This window comes from Falco cherrug, chromosome 8 (assembly GCF_023634085.1).
Source record: "Falco cherrug isolate bFalChe1 chromosome 8, bFalChe1.pri, whole genome shotgun sequence".
NCBI classification, from domain to species: domain Eukaryota; kingdom Metazoa; phylum Chordata; class Aves; order Falconiformes; family Falconidae; genus Falco; species Falco cherrug.
Window position 1 is genome coordinate 36,790,217 of NC_073704.1, and position 17,511 is coordinate 36,807,727.

A 17,511-nucleotide genomic window follows, 5' to 3' on the forward strand; every position below is an offset into this window, starting at 1 on the left:
AATGGATTGGATAGCCAGCTGTAGGAAAATAAAATGTAAATAATTACAGAGCGGTTTTTAATTCCTCTTAAAAGGATAATCGTGTTTTCTATTCAATGATCTTCCCATTTATATTTTGCTAGAAAGATGTTAAACAGTGTGTATGAAAGGAAATTATTTCATTAATTAATATAGCTTGATGAATGCTTCAGGCTTGCAAGTCCTTCCTAATGAAATCAGATTTTTTAACCTTAGGAGACCTCCTTTTCCGGGCTGGGAGCCCGTGTCTGGCGGGGCTGCAGAGCTCCCTGGTGCGGGTGAGCCGCCTGCCCCAGGGCATCCCGAAAACCCCACGGCCGCGGGCTTCCCGCGGTTTCCCAAAGAGCCTTTTCCATTGCTTGCCAGTCCTCAGCATTCAGAATTAAGAAGAAACCGGCAAATCTGGTCCAGTGCTGGAGAGACAGGAACAGCGAATTTTGGTCTATTGGGCAGGGGGGTGCTGCGTGAGGTTTGCCAGCGGCAGGCTGCGGGGGTTTGCTTCCCTTGCTCTGACCCCCAGTGAACCGCAGGAGTTTTTTACCTTTCCTCTCAGCTGGTAGGATTTTTTTCCACCTCCTAATGTATCTGATCCCATGATGGCTGAATGCACAGTCCTGTGGATAAGAGCTTTTATCATCATTTCTGTTACAAACTCCCTGGGTCCAGGTTATTAGAATTGGTAAAGAAAGAAGTCTTAAAATTGGTTTAAATGGGCTTAAAAATGGAATTCAATGGGTCAGAGCAAGGGAACAGCATTGTAAAGGGAAGAGAGCTTGCTAAGGTATCTGTCAGTAGCTTTTTCAGGTGTGTCTGCTTTTAATTTTTATTTGCTAAAATGTTTTTGGAAACGCTGCTCCGTAGACAGTTGCGATGACTGTTATTAGAGATGTACCTCAAACCCAGCTGCAGTATCGTTAATTAAAAAGCATGTGTATAAATAGCTGGGAGAAGGATCTGGCTGGATATCGCAGCCTCCCCACTTTGTGGGGGTGTTCGCTCCCCCCCGGGCTACCCTCTGCTCACGACTGCAGCTAGCTGACTGCGATCCAAATGGGAGAGCTCCGCCACAACGTGTTATCTCTTTCCTTTTCAGTGAGTTGGCAATTACTGCTTGCCTTGTCTTTTTGCATGTCTGTGCCCTTATTGCCCAGAACTTTTATTTTTTTTTACTTGCCTCTCAAATCCACGCCTATTGAAAGTCAAGGCAGAAACTGTATCCCTGGCACAATCTTCTGCGTCCCGTTGCATAAAGGCTTCCCCCCCCCCCCCCCCCCCCCCCCCTTTTCTTTTTAATTGGAGCTGGGATTCTAATTGAAACATTTTGAGTGAAAACATTCCTGGACATAAATGGACAGCAAAGGAGACGGAAATGGAATTGCAGTAACTAATGAATATATTCACTTTTACTATTTCAAAAGTAGTAACATAATTGCTTTTTCCATTCAGTTGCTGAAGAAGTTTGCACCAATAATAAATAGGATTTTAATGGAAATGGCAGAAGTGGTTATGGACGGTAATAGCCACTACAGTGTTTGCAGTTTTCAAATTAGATGCACATAATTGCTCATAAAAAGAAAATTTCATTTGTTAAAAATCTCTGGAAACATATTGAACGTGTAATGTTCGAAATTATGCTGCCATAGGAATTATTTTTGTGTCATATTTAATAATCAGGATTTAGTCAAGTATTTAAATATGTTGCATAAACAAATAAGATATTTGGAAAACACACAAAACTGTGTTCAAAAAATGTTTGAAAATACCAGGGACTTGCATCACTTAGACTTAGCAATTGCATCCATATTATCCAAATAGTCTTCCCAATTAATTGCTTTTTAAACAGATTTTAGTGCTGGAAAATGAACTAGGAATACTGATAAATGACAAAATCTGCCTTTCTTTCTTCCTTCTGGTCTCCTTCACCATGTCCTGTCTTCTCCCCTCGCCTAGGCCAGATGGTGCGTGGGCGCTCGGTGGTCCTGCGGGCAGCGGGCGAGGGCAGACCCTGCCCAGAGCAGCTCACCCAGCACAGGAGCTGCCCAGTGAAGCCCTGCTACAGCTGGCTGCTGGGCCCGTGGTCTCCCTGCAGAGTCCAGGTACGGCTTTCTCCAGCGCTCCCCGAGGGCTTCTCACCTTCCGAGCGGCCAGGGTCGACAACAAAAATCGTCATTACGTGGCAGAATTGATGGAGGCCACTGTTGGTGGGTGGGAGTTGTCTTTGTGGCTATTGAAGGTGCTGGTAAGATCCGTAGGAAAGCAGGGGAAGTTCAGCAGCGGTAAACCTCTGTACCTCGTCTTCCAGCCATCAGCAGCGATTTATGGCAGTACGGGTTCAAGTACTGCAAGCTTATAGATATATTAAAGGAGATTTATGGAGTAAACGTGCTTGAGTGGGCATAGTCGTGGTGACCTATAATTAAATTATATAAAATAACTCTTTACAAGAAAATAGATACACTAGATTTCAAGAGAGCTTAGTCCTTTTTAGCTTTTTTCTTTCCTTTTTTCCCCCCGTTGTTTTTTTTTTTTTAAGTACTGTGTAGCAGGTCTTTCCCCACAAGGTCTCTGGTACGGCGGTGTGAATTGTTGTGTGAAGTGATGGTTTCTCTTTCTCCTTAGCCTGGCTATCTTTTCAGTGTTCTGGAAATGGCTGGGTGCAGTTGTGATGTGCTGTACCTACGCTCAGTACCTCTGCTCGACACTGGAGCCGTCATTTTTTCATTGCCAGTGACTTGCATCAGGCTTGAAGTGCCTTTTTTTCCCCCTCTGTTCTTTTCCCTCTCTCCTTATCTGTTAAATCGCATTTCCAGCATTAAAACGTATTAGTGGGTAACACAGTTTTAAGCAGAGCTGAGTCTTTCGCAGTGATGTTTCTGGGGCAGAGCGAAGTCCACTTGAGCTGCTTAAAGCTGGCTTTGCTGAGATGGTGGTGGGATGTCTGGTTCCAGGGGACAGGACCTGTGCACAGATCTGTGGCTGCTTCCCCACATTATACCCTGTAGGGGACTGAAGCCAGTAATGCACATAAAGACTTGTGTTTTCTGCTCTGCCCTCCACCACCCTGCGAATGCCTTGAGTACCTGCATGGTTTCTAGACGCGGTAGGTGACTGTGTAGTGAACACTGTGGGCGGCAGAATAGACACCCAGAATTTTCCCAGGTTTTCACAAATGAAATCTGGAGCATGATCGTTTTTGGGTAGTCCAAGTTCAGAGAAAGAGAAATGTTTTTATATATTGAACAACAGCTCATTGCAGCTAGGGATTTGAATATGGTCCTTGTATGTACTGCACTCATATTTATTTACGTATAACATAAATACAACAAAATGGTACCATCAGCTTATGCTTTCTCCAGCTAATGCAAGCAAATTCTGTTAAACAATAGGGAAGAGACCTTCAACCGTAGGAGCTAACATAGCTGATAATTATTAGGGAAGCTGAATTAAAGCTTTTGTATACTCCAGATAAATAGCACATCATGCAGATTAAAAGTGTGTGCATCCAGAACCCAGCTAAATTCCAGCTCCAAGCAAGCAATCACACCTTCCCTAACCCAGATATCATCCCACACTTTCAGTGAGATAGAGCCTGCTTCTCTCCTTAAATTACCATGATGTAGTTTCTCTACCCTTTGCTTTGTTTTGGAGAGGAGCCATTTTTATTCGTGTTCACTTCTCTTTAATGAGGTGCTTAGGAATTAAATGTAGTTCATAAATACAGGGTGATTTATTCCTGTGCTTTACTGGAAAAGAAGCTTAAGCTTACCTTCTAAAGAAAGCTTTCAGAAGTCCTGTTTTCAAGGATGCTTTGTGAGATAAGGTAAATGCATCCTATGGTAAGACCAAAATGCATACTATTAAAGTGTCTTCCTGTAATAATATAAACAGGACAATTAATTATAAGGCTAAATCATTTTACCTTGTATTATGAGATAACTGAGACTGCATTTCTTAATTGCAGAAGGGCTATTTTATGCTAAATAAACTTCACGTGAATAATGAGAGATTTCTGCATGTTTAGGAACAGCCTGCTAGGTGTTCTGTGTGGCTGAATTTCACAGTACAGAAATCAGTGCATTGCCATCCAGGTAACCACACACGTCACAGGCACACCTCTGGTGGGCATGGGGCATTTCTGGGGCGTTCGGAGGGGTGCAGAATTTGGGAAATGGTCAATACACCTAACCTTAAAGGGTTACATTACATTAATAATTTTCCTACTGGAGTTGATATACTCTGACTAGTGTAAAAAAAAAAAAAATAGCAGTGGCTGACACTGTTCAGAATTTTTCCACAAAGTGAATATCAGTAGCCAGATGTTATCAGGAACTAGCTGCCTCAAAGGCTAAGAACCTTTCCTTTCTAATGTGTTTTAAAAGCACTCCCTTAAATGTGGTCACTCAGCGCTTCCTCATTAGAGAAGACTTTTACCTGATTAAATGCTCATCAACCTGTGAAAGCATTGCCCAGTCAACACTTTACCTAAAATAATCGTGAACACGCATGAACCCCAGCAAAAGCTGAAAAGAAAAAACTTTTCTAAAAGACATGTCTGGGCAAAGTATCTCATTAGGATTGGTATCTCCTGTTTTATCTGTGTTGTATGTGAGAGGTTTGTGCAGGTGTTGCCTTAGGTTAGCCTGTTGCTAAATTCAAAAAATACCTGGCTGTCAAAATGCAGTCTTGGTGTAAACCTGCTCCTTACTTTACCAGTGGTTGGTCAGGGCAAGGGGATTGAGAGGTGGAGGCTCCATGTGGGTGCTTGTGGAGGGGCCCATACCTCCAGGCTGTGTTTAGGGAACCCAGGGTGTGTTCTGCATCCTCCGGAGGGTCAGCGCAGAAATGTTTGCAGCCAAATGGAGGGAATCCCCTCTGGAAGCCAAATACCTACATATTTCCTACGAGGAGCTCATAACTGAAGAGGCAAATCCTGGTTCTAGGCAAGCCTCGGACGATCATATCTTCCAAGGAAGAGGCATTTATAATATGGATTTGATCCTCTGAGTCTTGAATATGTGATCGTTTCCTTGGCAGTTCTCCTCTGATTAGCAGCTATTCCCTGCATTCTCAGTGTGCCATCACTGCAGCAAACTTCCACTGATTCCCACACCTTTTAATTAGATCTCCAAATGTATAATTTTGGGGACATGAATAATTTTGAAGGTGATAAGGAAGTTATTGCGGTGCTCCTGCATTGCTTATGACCTTACCAGATATACGAAAAAACATCTCCTCCTGTAAATGACAGGATGACATTTTATCTTTTGTGTTCAGTTGATTGTAAAAACACATCACTGGTCTTGAAAGAAAGCAAGCAGATGGAAGCCACTGTTGAAAAGCGAACCTTTATCTTTGGGTTTGTTTGAGAGTTGTTTATTTTCTAAATTTTTTCCTATTTATTTTTTATTCTAAACACTGAAACATATAAATGTATTTCTGATATTGCATGATAGTAGAATGAAATATGTATTGTTTTCACCTATTGAAATCATGATATTCATATAATTATTTATATGTTGATACCTAAAGAATTACTAACAAATTTTTTGTAGAAGAATAAGCAGCTTTTGAAAAACTTATTTTGTCCTGTCCAGTCATTTAGTCATTCCTTGAGCCACTTTTTGCTGGGAATATACTGCACTTTGGTTAGTGCCCATTTCCCCTGAGAATTTTCTCCACATTGTCTTCTGTTTCCACCAGCCATTTCTAAGAGCTCTAACACAATTGACAGCTGCATGAGTTATTCACACACCATTAATCTCAGACCGCAATAGAGGTTTCAGCGGTGAAGGAGTAATTTGGAACAGTAAGTAACACACTGACTAATGTGAAACATGGTGTTAAAAACTTGGAATCTGGCTGCATATAGTAAATCTACACTAATACTTCTCTAAGATGCTTTTGATTAGCAACTGCTCTAAATCCAGCTACTTATGCTCTTATTTCCATTTCATTGTGGGTCTGCAATAGAAGGGATGGAGCGTATGAAAAAGCTACCAGATGTGTGCAGGAGAGCCAATCCTGAGATTCCTGCTAGGAAGCCCACTGCTGAATGGATGGACTCAGTAGGAGCCATTCTGTTCTGCAGATGAAGTCCATTATTTTAAAAGAATCCACTGCCAAGTGATCCAAAGGAGCACTTCCCTTGGTTATATAAAAACAATGTTTCATCCTCCTTCTTGAGATTCATTTGCTGAATTATGTAAAGTGCCGTTTCGGCAAGGCTTCAGGTGCATGTTCATAAAGCATCACGCAGGGTTAAGATGTACACCTCAAGCATCATTGCAGCTCTGTTTTTCAGATGTGAATGAAACAATTTCAGCCTCTAGAAATACTCTCAGTGCTTCAGCTCTTACAGCACCCTGAGCCCTTGATCATCGCTTTAGCCAAACAATATTGCTTTTTCTGATAAAAGAAGTCTTCTTCAGCAGGTAGCTTGGTGTATGACTAAGTGTTTCAGAACTGGGCTGACGAGTCAGTTGGAGCCTCCTCCACCTAAGTGCTCCTATTGGGCTGTACTGTCAAAGGTGAGTGGAAATGGCCATTCCATCATTATGGACAGGAGGCTCTGCTCTTAGCCTCTTTAGAGAAGCCAAAAATGTCTGTGCTGATGTAACTGGGCACTAATTAAGCATCAGTAAATTCACTAGCTCTAGTGAAAGGCTTGAAGATGGTATTCATTTTTTATGGTACTCACCTCTTCTCTTGCTTTGGTTATGACATATTCTGTGTGGCTCTGCCCCTGCCTCTGGTCATCTGTAGAGATGTGCAGAGGAGGACTCCATCTGTCTTCCTATAACTGGCAATACTATTGCAGTCCAAAGACCAAATTTGTATCCTTGGAGTCTTTTTACGTGGAATCAACTGCGTTTCTTCTGTCATCTGCTAACGTCAGTGATGTGTGTCTCTGCTCCCTTCTGTCATTTTGTAGGGTGGACAGTGTGGAGATGGACTGCAAGTCCGCAACCTCACATGTGTAGTGCACGATGCATCTGTTTCTGCTGCATCCAAACCCGTAGAAAATGCGTTATGTGGTGAGCTGCCTTTGAAAGAGAGTGTGCTGCAGTTACCGTGCTCTGTGCCTTGCCCAGGTAAAGTCTTTGGAAAGCCATAGTGCATTTCTGCCTGTGATAACTGTCTGAGATGGACATGCTTCCATAGCTCTGGGTCCTGTCAGCCATCGTAAAAATTTGTACCTCAGCAGATCAGGTAAATGCTCAGCCTGCTGTTTCTGGATACCCTGAAAAAGGCTTCTTTTGTTTTTTGAAAAAAATGAGATCCCCACAAAGCAGAAAATCAGAGTATTGCATACCACTGGGCGATACACTGGGGTACTTCACTATTAAAGCTGTTGTGTGCTTAGGTTGTCCTTATCCCTTTAAGGCTGATTCCTTTGCAAAACCCGTAATTTATTCTTTCAATACACAGGTGACTGCCACCTGACAGAGTGGTCAGAGTGGAGCTCCTGTGAGCTCACCTGCATCAATGGTAGGAGCTTCGAGACAACAGGGCGCCAGTCTCGATCCAGGGCGTTTATTGTCCAGTCCCCGGAGAACCAGGAGAGCTGCTCTGGACAAGCGATGGAAACACGGCCTTGCTCAGGTAGCATGGCTGCAGTGCTGCTTCTTCCCATTCAAGAGTTTATTCTGGTTTTGTTGCACGATGAAGGCTAACTGGTACTGATATTGCAGGAGGGAAGTGTTACGATTACCTGTGGAAAACCAGCCTTTGGCAGGACAACAGACGCACGGTGTGGTGTCAGCGCTCAGATGGAATAAATGTCACAGGTATGTCCACAAATTGCCATGCACGATTACGAATGAAAAGTTTCCATCCAGGTTTTTCTTCTTCTGCATCACTTGCTCAGAGAGAAGTTGGGCATCCTTCCTAACACCGCCAGAATTTCAGTTCAGATCAGTGTGTAGGAAAGACAGACGGGAGCTCACCAGCCTTGCTGTTGGGTCAACATCATACATGTATGACATAAGAGCATTTGGGCGAGTTACCCCTACTGTTGGGCTGGTCACGGGAAGAAATGAGTGTACGTATACTAAAAGGGCTGCCTGGGCTGGCTTGCACAGCTGTTAGTGCAACCTTCCTGTAACTGTGGAGAACAGAAGAGAACATCACATGCGTGGTAGAGAGCCCAGCTTCTGTACCTCCTCTTCTTCTATTCAACACGCAGGAATCTCAAATCACTCAAACTGTGAGATTCCTGCTGTTGCCGTGACCTACAAATTCTGCCTGCGTGGGATGAAAAGGGAAATTCATGGTCAGCGCTTTGAAGCTCCGCAAGAGATTGGCAAAGGCGGTAGGGCTTGCATATCAGTCGGGTCGCTCTCAATATGCTCAGGGTGAATGAGGAAAGAGTGGAAATGAAAATGCAGATCTTCTCATCTAGTTCTATTTATAATGAGTAGTTAAGATAATAACAAAATTTTAATGTGGCAAAAGTTGCTGAATAGGTAAGAACTCATTAACATGTTTTTATTCCTATAGAAACACAGACTTCCCCAAGTGAGGACGGGCAAAGGTGTTACGTGGATTACATAGTCTTGTGTAGATAGGACATTAATGAGGACACAGATCATCTGCATAATTCCTGATTCTGTCCCCAACTTCCTATGTGGCCTGTGGCAAATTGCTTAAATCTGTATCTCTGTGTTCTCCATTAACAAGATGGGTATGATAATAATTCCCTGCCTTGTTAAGGCAAATTAATTAATGCAGTGCCTACAGATAGGATGCTAATGCACTCAATACACTAGTATTTAACTATATAAGAATAAGCAAGCAAGCACTTCGTACACCGTGGTGATCCAAGTCAAAAACATTTTAAAACATGCCCTTGAAGGCACTCAGGATTTATTTTCTTTTACAGGAGGGTGTGCTCTTCAGACGAAACCTGCAGAAGTTCGGCACTGCAGCCCAGCGTGCAGAAAACCCTTCTCCTACTGCACACAGGTAATGGCTTGCTGCAGAATATGTTTGAGAAATTAACGCTGCAAAATCTATTCAATTAGCTTCTGTATCTTAAACGCATTCCAGGAGCTAGAAAATAGTTTAGTGAGTCCCTGGTACCACCTCGAGGAAGATGTGGGAATCTCAGTCTGAAAGGAAACCGTAAACCCGCACAGATGAGTGATGCTGTGTTTATGTGGTGTTACGAGTTTGCTTGTGTTCTGTAGAGGGGGTTTTGAACTTCTTGGTTTAATTTTCATTGAATGCTATTTTACTGTCCTGTAGAAAATGAGCTGTTTAAAACTTGGGTAAGAGAGGAGATAAAAGAGTATGCTGTCTCCCGCTCTTCCACGGACACAGAAAGCCCCTGTGAGGTAGGGAAACTGTAGCAGTGTGATCCCACTGTCTCCATACTCCTTTCTAAAGAAAAACCTGGAAGTGACCTTTTTTGCTTGTATGTTGAGCATCTGCAACACTTGCTGAATCGGGGAGCCCCTTCCAGTTCCTTGCCTCTGAGCAAACATGAACCCAGAGGTTACAGATGTCCCTTCCTGCCATTCCGAGCTCCAGACTGACAGCTTCCCAAAATGCCTTACCGTACTGTGACGAAGCATAAAACCCAGAACCCTTAAAGTAGCCAGGGGCAGCTGGGGTTTAGCTATTTATATTTTGAAAACAGCCTCCAGGGCTTTCAGCTTCAGCTGCGGAATTACCATTGGAAACTAGCTCTTGTGCAATTCAGGGCTGCTGAGGGGGTGGTCAAGAGAGTGCTCAGAGCCTACAGGAATATAAAAATGATGGGTAAGCATGAATTTATTAGCTATAAAAACTCTTGAGACTTCACCTTTTGTCCAAAAAAGCTCAAGATCCTGTCTGTCAATGAGTGGGGGATGTTGTGGCAACAAAACTGATGTCAGGAGTTCTTATCACAGAGATTGTAAATCAGTTGCCTGTTTGTAGGGTAACCCAGGGTATCAGACCCTCAGTCATTGTAATTATAAGATAATTAGCAAAGAAAAACAATCTAAAAAAGATGCTTTTAAAGTAGAAATTCAGAAAATGGAGTATATTTTTTAGCAAACCACAGACTTCTAAGAAACCTCTTGAAGAAAATGCTTAGACTGATCCAGTGGCTATTTGGCTGTAAGAAAGCAAGCTTGCTTTGAGGTCGCCCTTTGAAATACCAGAGTGGAAGTATGTGGGGGAAAGTTTGGGTCTGAAGTGGGATTCTTTCTTGTCATTTCTTCTAATGCCCAGCAGGTCAATGAGAAAATTGTTACTGACAAGAGGAATTTGGATCAAGCCACGTATGCCTGTGAAATGAAAATGTTTATATGTTGGGCTTTTCTGTAATTACTGACTTTTTATTCAGCCAATTCCCCAAATATATTTTGGCTTTTTGTACTGAAATGGGTTTGCAGGCACTGGTTTCTGGTTTAGTTGGTTTGGTGGTGGTGAAGTCGAACGTGCAGGGTGTACCTTGCAGTTTGTTCATAATTTGCCTATGATTTGCACTGGTCTGCGAGAAGATGCTGTTTGGTTTAATACTGAATTCCCTTTTATCGCCTAGAGCGGAGTCTGCGGTTGCGAGCGAGGATATACAGAAATAATGAGATCAAATGGTTTCCTGGATTACTGCATGAAGGTACCAGCTTTAGAAGATAAGAAAGCTGATGTTAAGACCATTGCTGGAAAAAATAAACCTGTCAACTCAAAAATGCATGACATTTTCAAAGGATGGTCTATTCAACCTTTTAATCCAGGTGAAAAACTTAAATATGAATGGAATAAATTGTCTTTACAGCATTTCTGTAGAAGAAAGGTACAAGCTTTGTAGATTGTAACATCAGAGATTGTGTCTGGGAGCTGCAGAGCAGCCTCCCAGTTTCTAACTCACATGCCATCTTTCATTCCTTTGTGCCTATACAGAGTAATCACAATCTCTTATGTTGAGAGATAGCAAAGACAGAGTGAAGCAATAATATTTTGCAAAAGTATACTCATATGTGAATTGGGGGGATGCTTAGAACTGTTATCTGATAATGTTTCTAGAACTAATATGTTTGGACCAGGAAAGATATTGATCACTAGTGCTTCAGAAGATTCAGAGCAGAAAGTACTTAAGATTCCATTAAAGAAAACATTGGTTGTTTCTTGCCATATTTCAAAAGTATATTAAAAAAAAAAAGGGGGGGTAGAAAATGTAGCGTTTAAAGTGTTGAAGTTAAGACATTAAAAAATACCTGGCAAAAAGCAGGCAAGCTGCTGTGCCAAATCAGTGCATCCCAAGCGGACCTTTGACTTCCACACTTATAAAATGCTTCCCAGTTGGAACCATGTACTGGATGTGGCCAGACCGGTTCACAGGACTGGTGCTGTAGCTGTAATAGCTGATTACCGTTTTGGCTGTTATTTGCAGGATTAATTTATTCAAAGTAAATTTCTAAAATGCAAATAGGACTTCAGAATGTGAGGTGAAGGCGTATTCTAAAATACTGGCAATGCAGTCTTGCCCCTCTTCTATTACCTGACATTGCATTTGTTTCCTATGAGTTTGTAATGAACACAAGACTTCAGAAAACATGTAACAAAAGGTTCTGTTACGGGATTCAGGGAGCCATAATTCTGTCTGATATATGTGGTCACACTTTGAATGTTACATTTACATATTTGATTTGCATACAGTAGTTAACCTTTGCATTCATAGTCTCTGAGCTCATAGAGTTTGGTCCAAAGCCTTTTAAAGTTGGCTGTTTTTTGATCAAACCCGTCATCCAGAAGCCCACACAGTTCAGCAGCAGTTTGAGTCACAGGTTTGGGGTTAATTGCCTTTTTGTCAGCATCCATGCCCCTCTGTAGGCTGTCTTACTTAGGTGTCATCTTTTCAGCTGGTACCTTTACGGGGTTAGAAAAAGGGAGAGAGGTGCAGGTGGATGCTGCAATCCTCTTTTTAAATCAGCATTCAAGGCTGCAGCCCTGAAAGCTTTTGGTGGGCTTGACCTCAGCGCAGCATCTGTGAGCCAGTTCTCCCCCAGGGACTGCAAGACAGAAATAGGGACTAAGGAGCTTTTACTGAACATGGTGTTATTTAATTTTAGGGCAGACGTGTTATAGAAACAATAGATGGGAAAGGTATAAATGTGTTCTACGAGTGCTAAGTGTATCACCGACCCCGTGGCATCCTGCAGGTAACTCTTAGGTCTGTATGTGCCCCTCAGACCCCAGCTCAAGGCTGGTGCTCTTGAAATCACTGCCCTTTGTCTAACTTCTTGACAAAATATGTAATTACTCCCCTTAAACAGGCTGTCAGGCTTATTAGTCTGGGGGTTTGCAGTAATTACTGCTAGCTGAGCCAGTAAACTGCTGTTACCTACCAGTTAGGCTCTTGATAGCAGGTCTGTGGTGAATGCTCCCTGTATGGATGGCATTTACTGCCCTTCAGTACCATAGTCCTTGACATTTGTGTACGTCTAAGGACTTACATCTGTCAGTAAAAGTATACGTGCCTTTCTCCAATTAATTTGTTATTTCCCTTCCTGTTTACAGTTTGGAACACAAATTTTATTACGATTTAATGAGGCTGATGTTTTTGTTCTTCTAAATGCTCTGCAGGAGTGCACAGAGCTGATTTTGAATCAGGCTGTGTTTTTCCTTTCTTTACAACACTCTGGGAGGTCAGAGTTCAGGTACAGGAACTTTTTTCAAGTTGAGAGCAATTTAAATAGCAGTGTTTAAATTGTAGGATGACATGGTCCAATGCCTTTGTGTTGGGGGTGGAGAGCCCGGCTGCCTTCACAGAAGACACTGTGGGATGCCTTTTTGTGGCTGCGACAGTCCCTTTGCAGGACTGCTGAATGTTTCATGGGCATCTCCAGTTGAGAGGGTGACAAATTTCATACCCTGACTTCAGCAAAAAACAAAAAAAACCAAAAACAAAACAAACCAACCCAGACCTGACAAATGAAGTTTGTCTCACATGAGAGATAGGCTGTAAGTGTTTCAAGGAGAAGAGAAAATCTGAGAGGTACTCAGCCTTTCCACAAAGCCTGGAAGAAAAAAAGAGAAAGAATGGGATCTGATTAAGTATGTTTCCCTTTGAAAAAATTCATCATTCAAACGTAAAATGTAAAACAGGCTCGGTGATTGTCCGTGAAGTAACTCCCCGCTCGCATGACTGAGTTTGAAATGGCCTATGTCAAACCACGGCTGTGAGCACGGGCAGGTTCCTATTCCTGCCTCCGCTATGTATTAACAGCTCTATTGATGTGAATCAGCTCAGGCGACTGCTGCATGGGGAAAAATGCTATTGCTTCTCCCCACCGAGCAAGCTGTACAGCCAGAACGGAGTGAGAAATGGAAATGCTGCTCTTTTTAGAATTATTATTGTTACTATTGCAAAGCTTGTAATTAAGGACCTGTCCAAATAACGTGTTTTGGGATGTTGTGTCAGAAGGATATGTTTCAACACACTCAAGCTCACATGTACGTGGAGGGGTTCCTGCAGGGGTCCTCTGTCCTTGAAACCCCAACGGTCCTGTCAAGAGCCTTACTTTGTCTTAAAGCCCGCTGTGTCTTGGGCTCCTGTGGCCCAACTAGAAAGCTCTTGCACAACTTTATCCCTCTTACTATTACAAAGCGTATTCTTGTTTTTATTCTAAGCCGAACTTATGTCCGTTTGTTGCCCAAGTGTTTTTCAGCCCTAAGTAGCTTGCTCACTGGTGTTTACCCCAGTTGACCCCAGGTATTTACAGAGAACAATCCCATCCCTTCTCAGTCCGCTTTTCATAAGGCTGAACGTATCGGGTGTTACCTGCGCTTCTATCTGGGTCAGCTCAACATTGAGCTGCCTTTGCCAGAGCAGCCACGGGCGCTCTGGGGCAAATGCACTGCAATTATCTTGTGCCCTGCTCCTTTCCACAGGCAGGAGCCTGGCCAGGTTGTATTTCTTGTGCCGCACCGTAAGCCCGGGCTGCCTGTAACGAACTGCAGGAGCTCAGCCAGAGGAGAGGTTATGAAATAATGCTGCTTTGGAAAGCTGAGATGAGGAGTTCATTTTCAGTTATCGTTGAGAAAAATCTACACTCCTTACCAAAGTTATGATTTTTGTCTTTAAAATGATTGATTTTTGCAGGAATTTTTTTTTCTGTCAAAAATGTGGGGTTTATGGGTTATTCCCAGCCTGACCTTGCTGTGTTTCCCAGCAATGACGCCACTAATTTTGCTCGTGTGCTTTCTCTTTACTTAATCTTTGAAGAATTTGTGTGTTTTAGAATAAAGGTTTTTTATTCTCCCCTTTTCTCCCCCTGTCCTTTTTCCACATCTTCCAACAGATGGTAAACTGAAGATGTGGGTATACGGAGTATCAGCTGGCGGGTTCCTCATCATAGTTTTCCTGATTTTTACATCCTACCTGATGTGGTGAGTATGACCTGTATTTTGTCCTTCAATAAAATAAAAGCTAGTTTGCTTTTATTTAAACAATCCGAAATGTATCACAGTGTTCTGTGTTACAGAGATTTAATCCTCAAGGCTTTAGGAAAGGATGGAGCTTGGATTACCTAACTGCCTTCATTTGGCCTCAGAGTAGTTTTAAGCTCCAAATTGTAAATACTAACGGATGTAGTTGTGAAGAGGTATGGTGACCATGCAGGGAAAGGATTCTTTTTGGTTAGCAATAGGCCCTTATATTTATGCAGACTTCTGCTGGGATTAGAAAGGGCTTTTTATTGTATTCTTAAAAAAAAAAATAAAGCAAAACTGAAAAAAAAAGGTGAGGAGGCTGATTGGATCGAGGAGCTGGCTTCTGCTCAAGGAAGGACTAAATAGAATAGGGGCATTCATTTGGAAAATGATTTTTGACATGGGAATACAAAAGCGATCTATGAAATCATGAATGGAGTAGAAAAGGCTGCTAGGGAATTTTTGTTTCCCATAGTATAAGAAGTGGAAGGCATCTGATGAAATGATCGTTTAAAATAAACAAAAGATTTTATTTTTCACACGGTGCCAGGGACTGTGTGTGCCAGGAAGATAAATGGATTTGAAGATGGCATAACAGTTCACGGGAGATTGGGTCTCCTGGTGTTAATTGTGGTGTTCTGGATGTACGCTCCAGCTCAGGAATTCCCTAAATAGGTTTTTGCGATGAACATGTCAGGTGGAGATATGTCCCGTGGGTAAGGCTGCTGTTACCAGCCGCTGGTAGAGCACTGGGTGTACCGAAGCCCTGGTCTACACCAGTGTGGGCTTTACTGGTCAGGGAGACGTCTGCCCTCCAAAGCAACCGCTGCCCCAGGCTAGTGATGTGCTCTCTGCTTTGAAAATTTGGAAAGGTTCTGCCATCGATGCATCTCAGTGGATGCAAAGGGAGCAGTGGCCAATGTCCATGTGTCCTGCAAGGCCCAGAGCTATCCCTGAGGACCATGGAGCTGGCTTGGGCTTTACAAACGTTAACCGTGCAAGTTGCCCCAGCCCCTGTCAGATCAGGGCAGGCAACCAGAGCATCACAACTGTGGCCTGACAGCATCGATGCCCTTTTCATCTCAAATCAGTTTATTCTCTCTCACTCTCTTAGTCTTCCCCTCAGTCTCTCACTTCAGTTAGAAGCTTAAAAAACACCATTTGGACGCTGCTTAGGCAATGCAGTTATTTTCCCAGCCATGCAGCTACCGTTTCTCTGTGGCTTCACCGTGGAGCATACAGAGGACTTTTTGAATAACATTACGTAGTTTTCCATCACTCGAAGGCTGGTGAGGAAATGTATTTCTCAATAATAATTATTGTTACTTCAATACCATGCCAAAGAAAAAAATGAGAATATCCCACTCATAGACAGTTCACATTTCAATTTTTCTGCGAGGTGTTCCTTGTTTTGTCAGCTGTGAGAAGACAGGGGAGACAAATACACTTTATTTCCTCTCCAGAAGAAGAGCACAGCTGGCTGCCAGTTTTCGGCAGGCTGTATGTCTGCACCACATCACCATACACAAGCAGGTCGGTGTGGTTTTTCTGGGACGCAGTCACTTGTACTGCAGTGTCACCTAGTTGCAAAATGAAAGAGCTGGGGTGGGAAGTTGATTTTTCGTTGATATTTGAGTTTTGGTGAGGTTTCTGAGCTTATTACAGCTTATAATTTTGTCTCTTGAAATATTTTTCTTGCAGCAAAAAAACAAAGCAGCATCAAAGCACTCCTCCGCAGCAGAAGCCTCTAACCTTAGCCTATGACGGAGACATTGATATGTAACATAAAAAAGGAATCCAAATGTAGACATCGACTGCCTTAACTGCTTTCTTTTTTGGAACTCTCAGACTTCTCAGTTTTTTGAGGAATCTCCTGATGTGTAATATACCGGGCAGAACAGAACAGAAGTATTGCAAGCTTAAAATTTTGCCACCTCTCTATTAAAAAAAATGGAGTCAAAGACTTGTATCTTGTGAAACTTTTCTGAAGAGACCACAAAATGCATCTCTTCCTGTTGAGCAATGGGAATCAAAAAAACACCTAAGAGAATCTACAAACATCAAAAGGAATTAGTAAAAAAAAAAAAAAAAAGGCATGACAATCCTGAGGAAAATGTGACATTTACTGTAAATGACAAGTTTGACACAGCATCATTATGCACTATATTAGTGCAGCGTTCTTTATTCTTCACATATTTCAACAATGAGTTTTCTAGCGTTTACATTTCGTTCAAAGACTTTAAAACCGGATCATGTATTTTGAGAAACGCAAGGAAGAATGAGCTGAAGTGTCTGAAGTTACTAGGTTTTTTAAAGTTTCTTCCTTCTTATCCTGTTTTCTAGTCTGGAATATGATTTTGCTTCATTTCCACCTACAGGACAGAATAAGGATTGTTATGAAAAAGCATAGGTGGTTTCTTAACCAAGAATATTTTTTAAAGAGTTGAGTAGATAGATGTTTTGGTGAATGGCTATAGGATTTGATTGTTTAAAAAGTATTTTAAATTAAATTAAACCATGTAGATACATTATGGCCAGTTTAAATTGTTATTCAGTTTAATTAATACAAACTCCACTTTTGTATTTAAATTTTCTTATCTGAAATATTTATAAATTCTTTTTTTGAATTTAATTACCTGACCTCATTTAATATACATCAAACACAAAGGCAGTTTGTAGAAGGTCTTGCTTTTATAAATGTTTGGAAACCACTGAGAAGTTACATGTCGTAAACATCTGGGAACATTTGAAGAGGGTAAGTGTTTATAATAGTGTGTGTAACAAGTAAGAAAGTGCCATCTTGTGGTATTGACTTGTATTTATAAGCAAATAAAATGCTAAAGAGAGTGAGAAAATTGCTTCTGGTATGTTGAATTAAATGTGTGTAAACAGCATTCGTTATTAGCCTTCTACTGTGTCTGAGGTTGGACTTGGATTTCAAACAATTCTGGCATATTTTGTGCTGTAGCGATTAGTGGAAGAAATATTGTAGACAAGTACTGGGCGAGAGAATAATTGCAGATCTGGAGAATGTTTGGTCTTATTTTTAGCACAATGCTGCTGCTTATTCCA

General features: G+C 41.9%; 1 protein-coding gene across 1 annotated transcript in view; it reads left to right on the forward strand.

Annotated features, from left to right (window-relative positions):
• The window catches only part of THSD7B (thrombospondin type 1 domain containing 7B), a 270,043-nt gene extending 252,764 nt beyond the window's left edge, over positions 1–17,279 (forward strand). The window contains exons 21-28 of the mRNA XM_005433182.4: positions 1,969–2,114; positions 6,950–7,109; positions 7,447–7,620; positions 7,710–7,805; positions 8,900–8,982; positions 10,550–10,742; positions 14,310–14,397; positions 16,141–17,279. Coding sequence (XP_005433239.2) covers positions 1,969–2,114; positions 6,950–7,109; positions 7,447–7,620; positions 7,710–7,805; positions 8,900–8,982; positions 10,550–10,742; positions 14,310–14,397; positions 16,141–16,222 — 1,022 coding nt within the window. The 3' untranslated portion in view covers positions 16,223–17,279. The remainder of the gene's footprint in view (positions 1–1,968; positions 2,115–6,949; positions 7,110–7,446; positions 7,621–7,709; positions 7,806–8,899; positions 8,983–10,549; positions 10,743–14,309; positions 14,398–16,140) is intronic.
• The last annotated feature ends 232 nt before the right edge of the window (positions 17,280–17,511 follow it).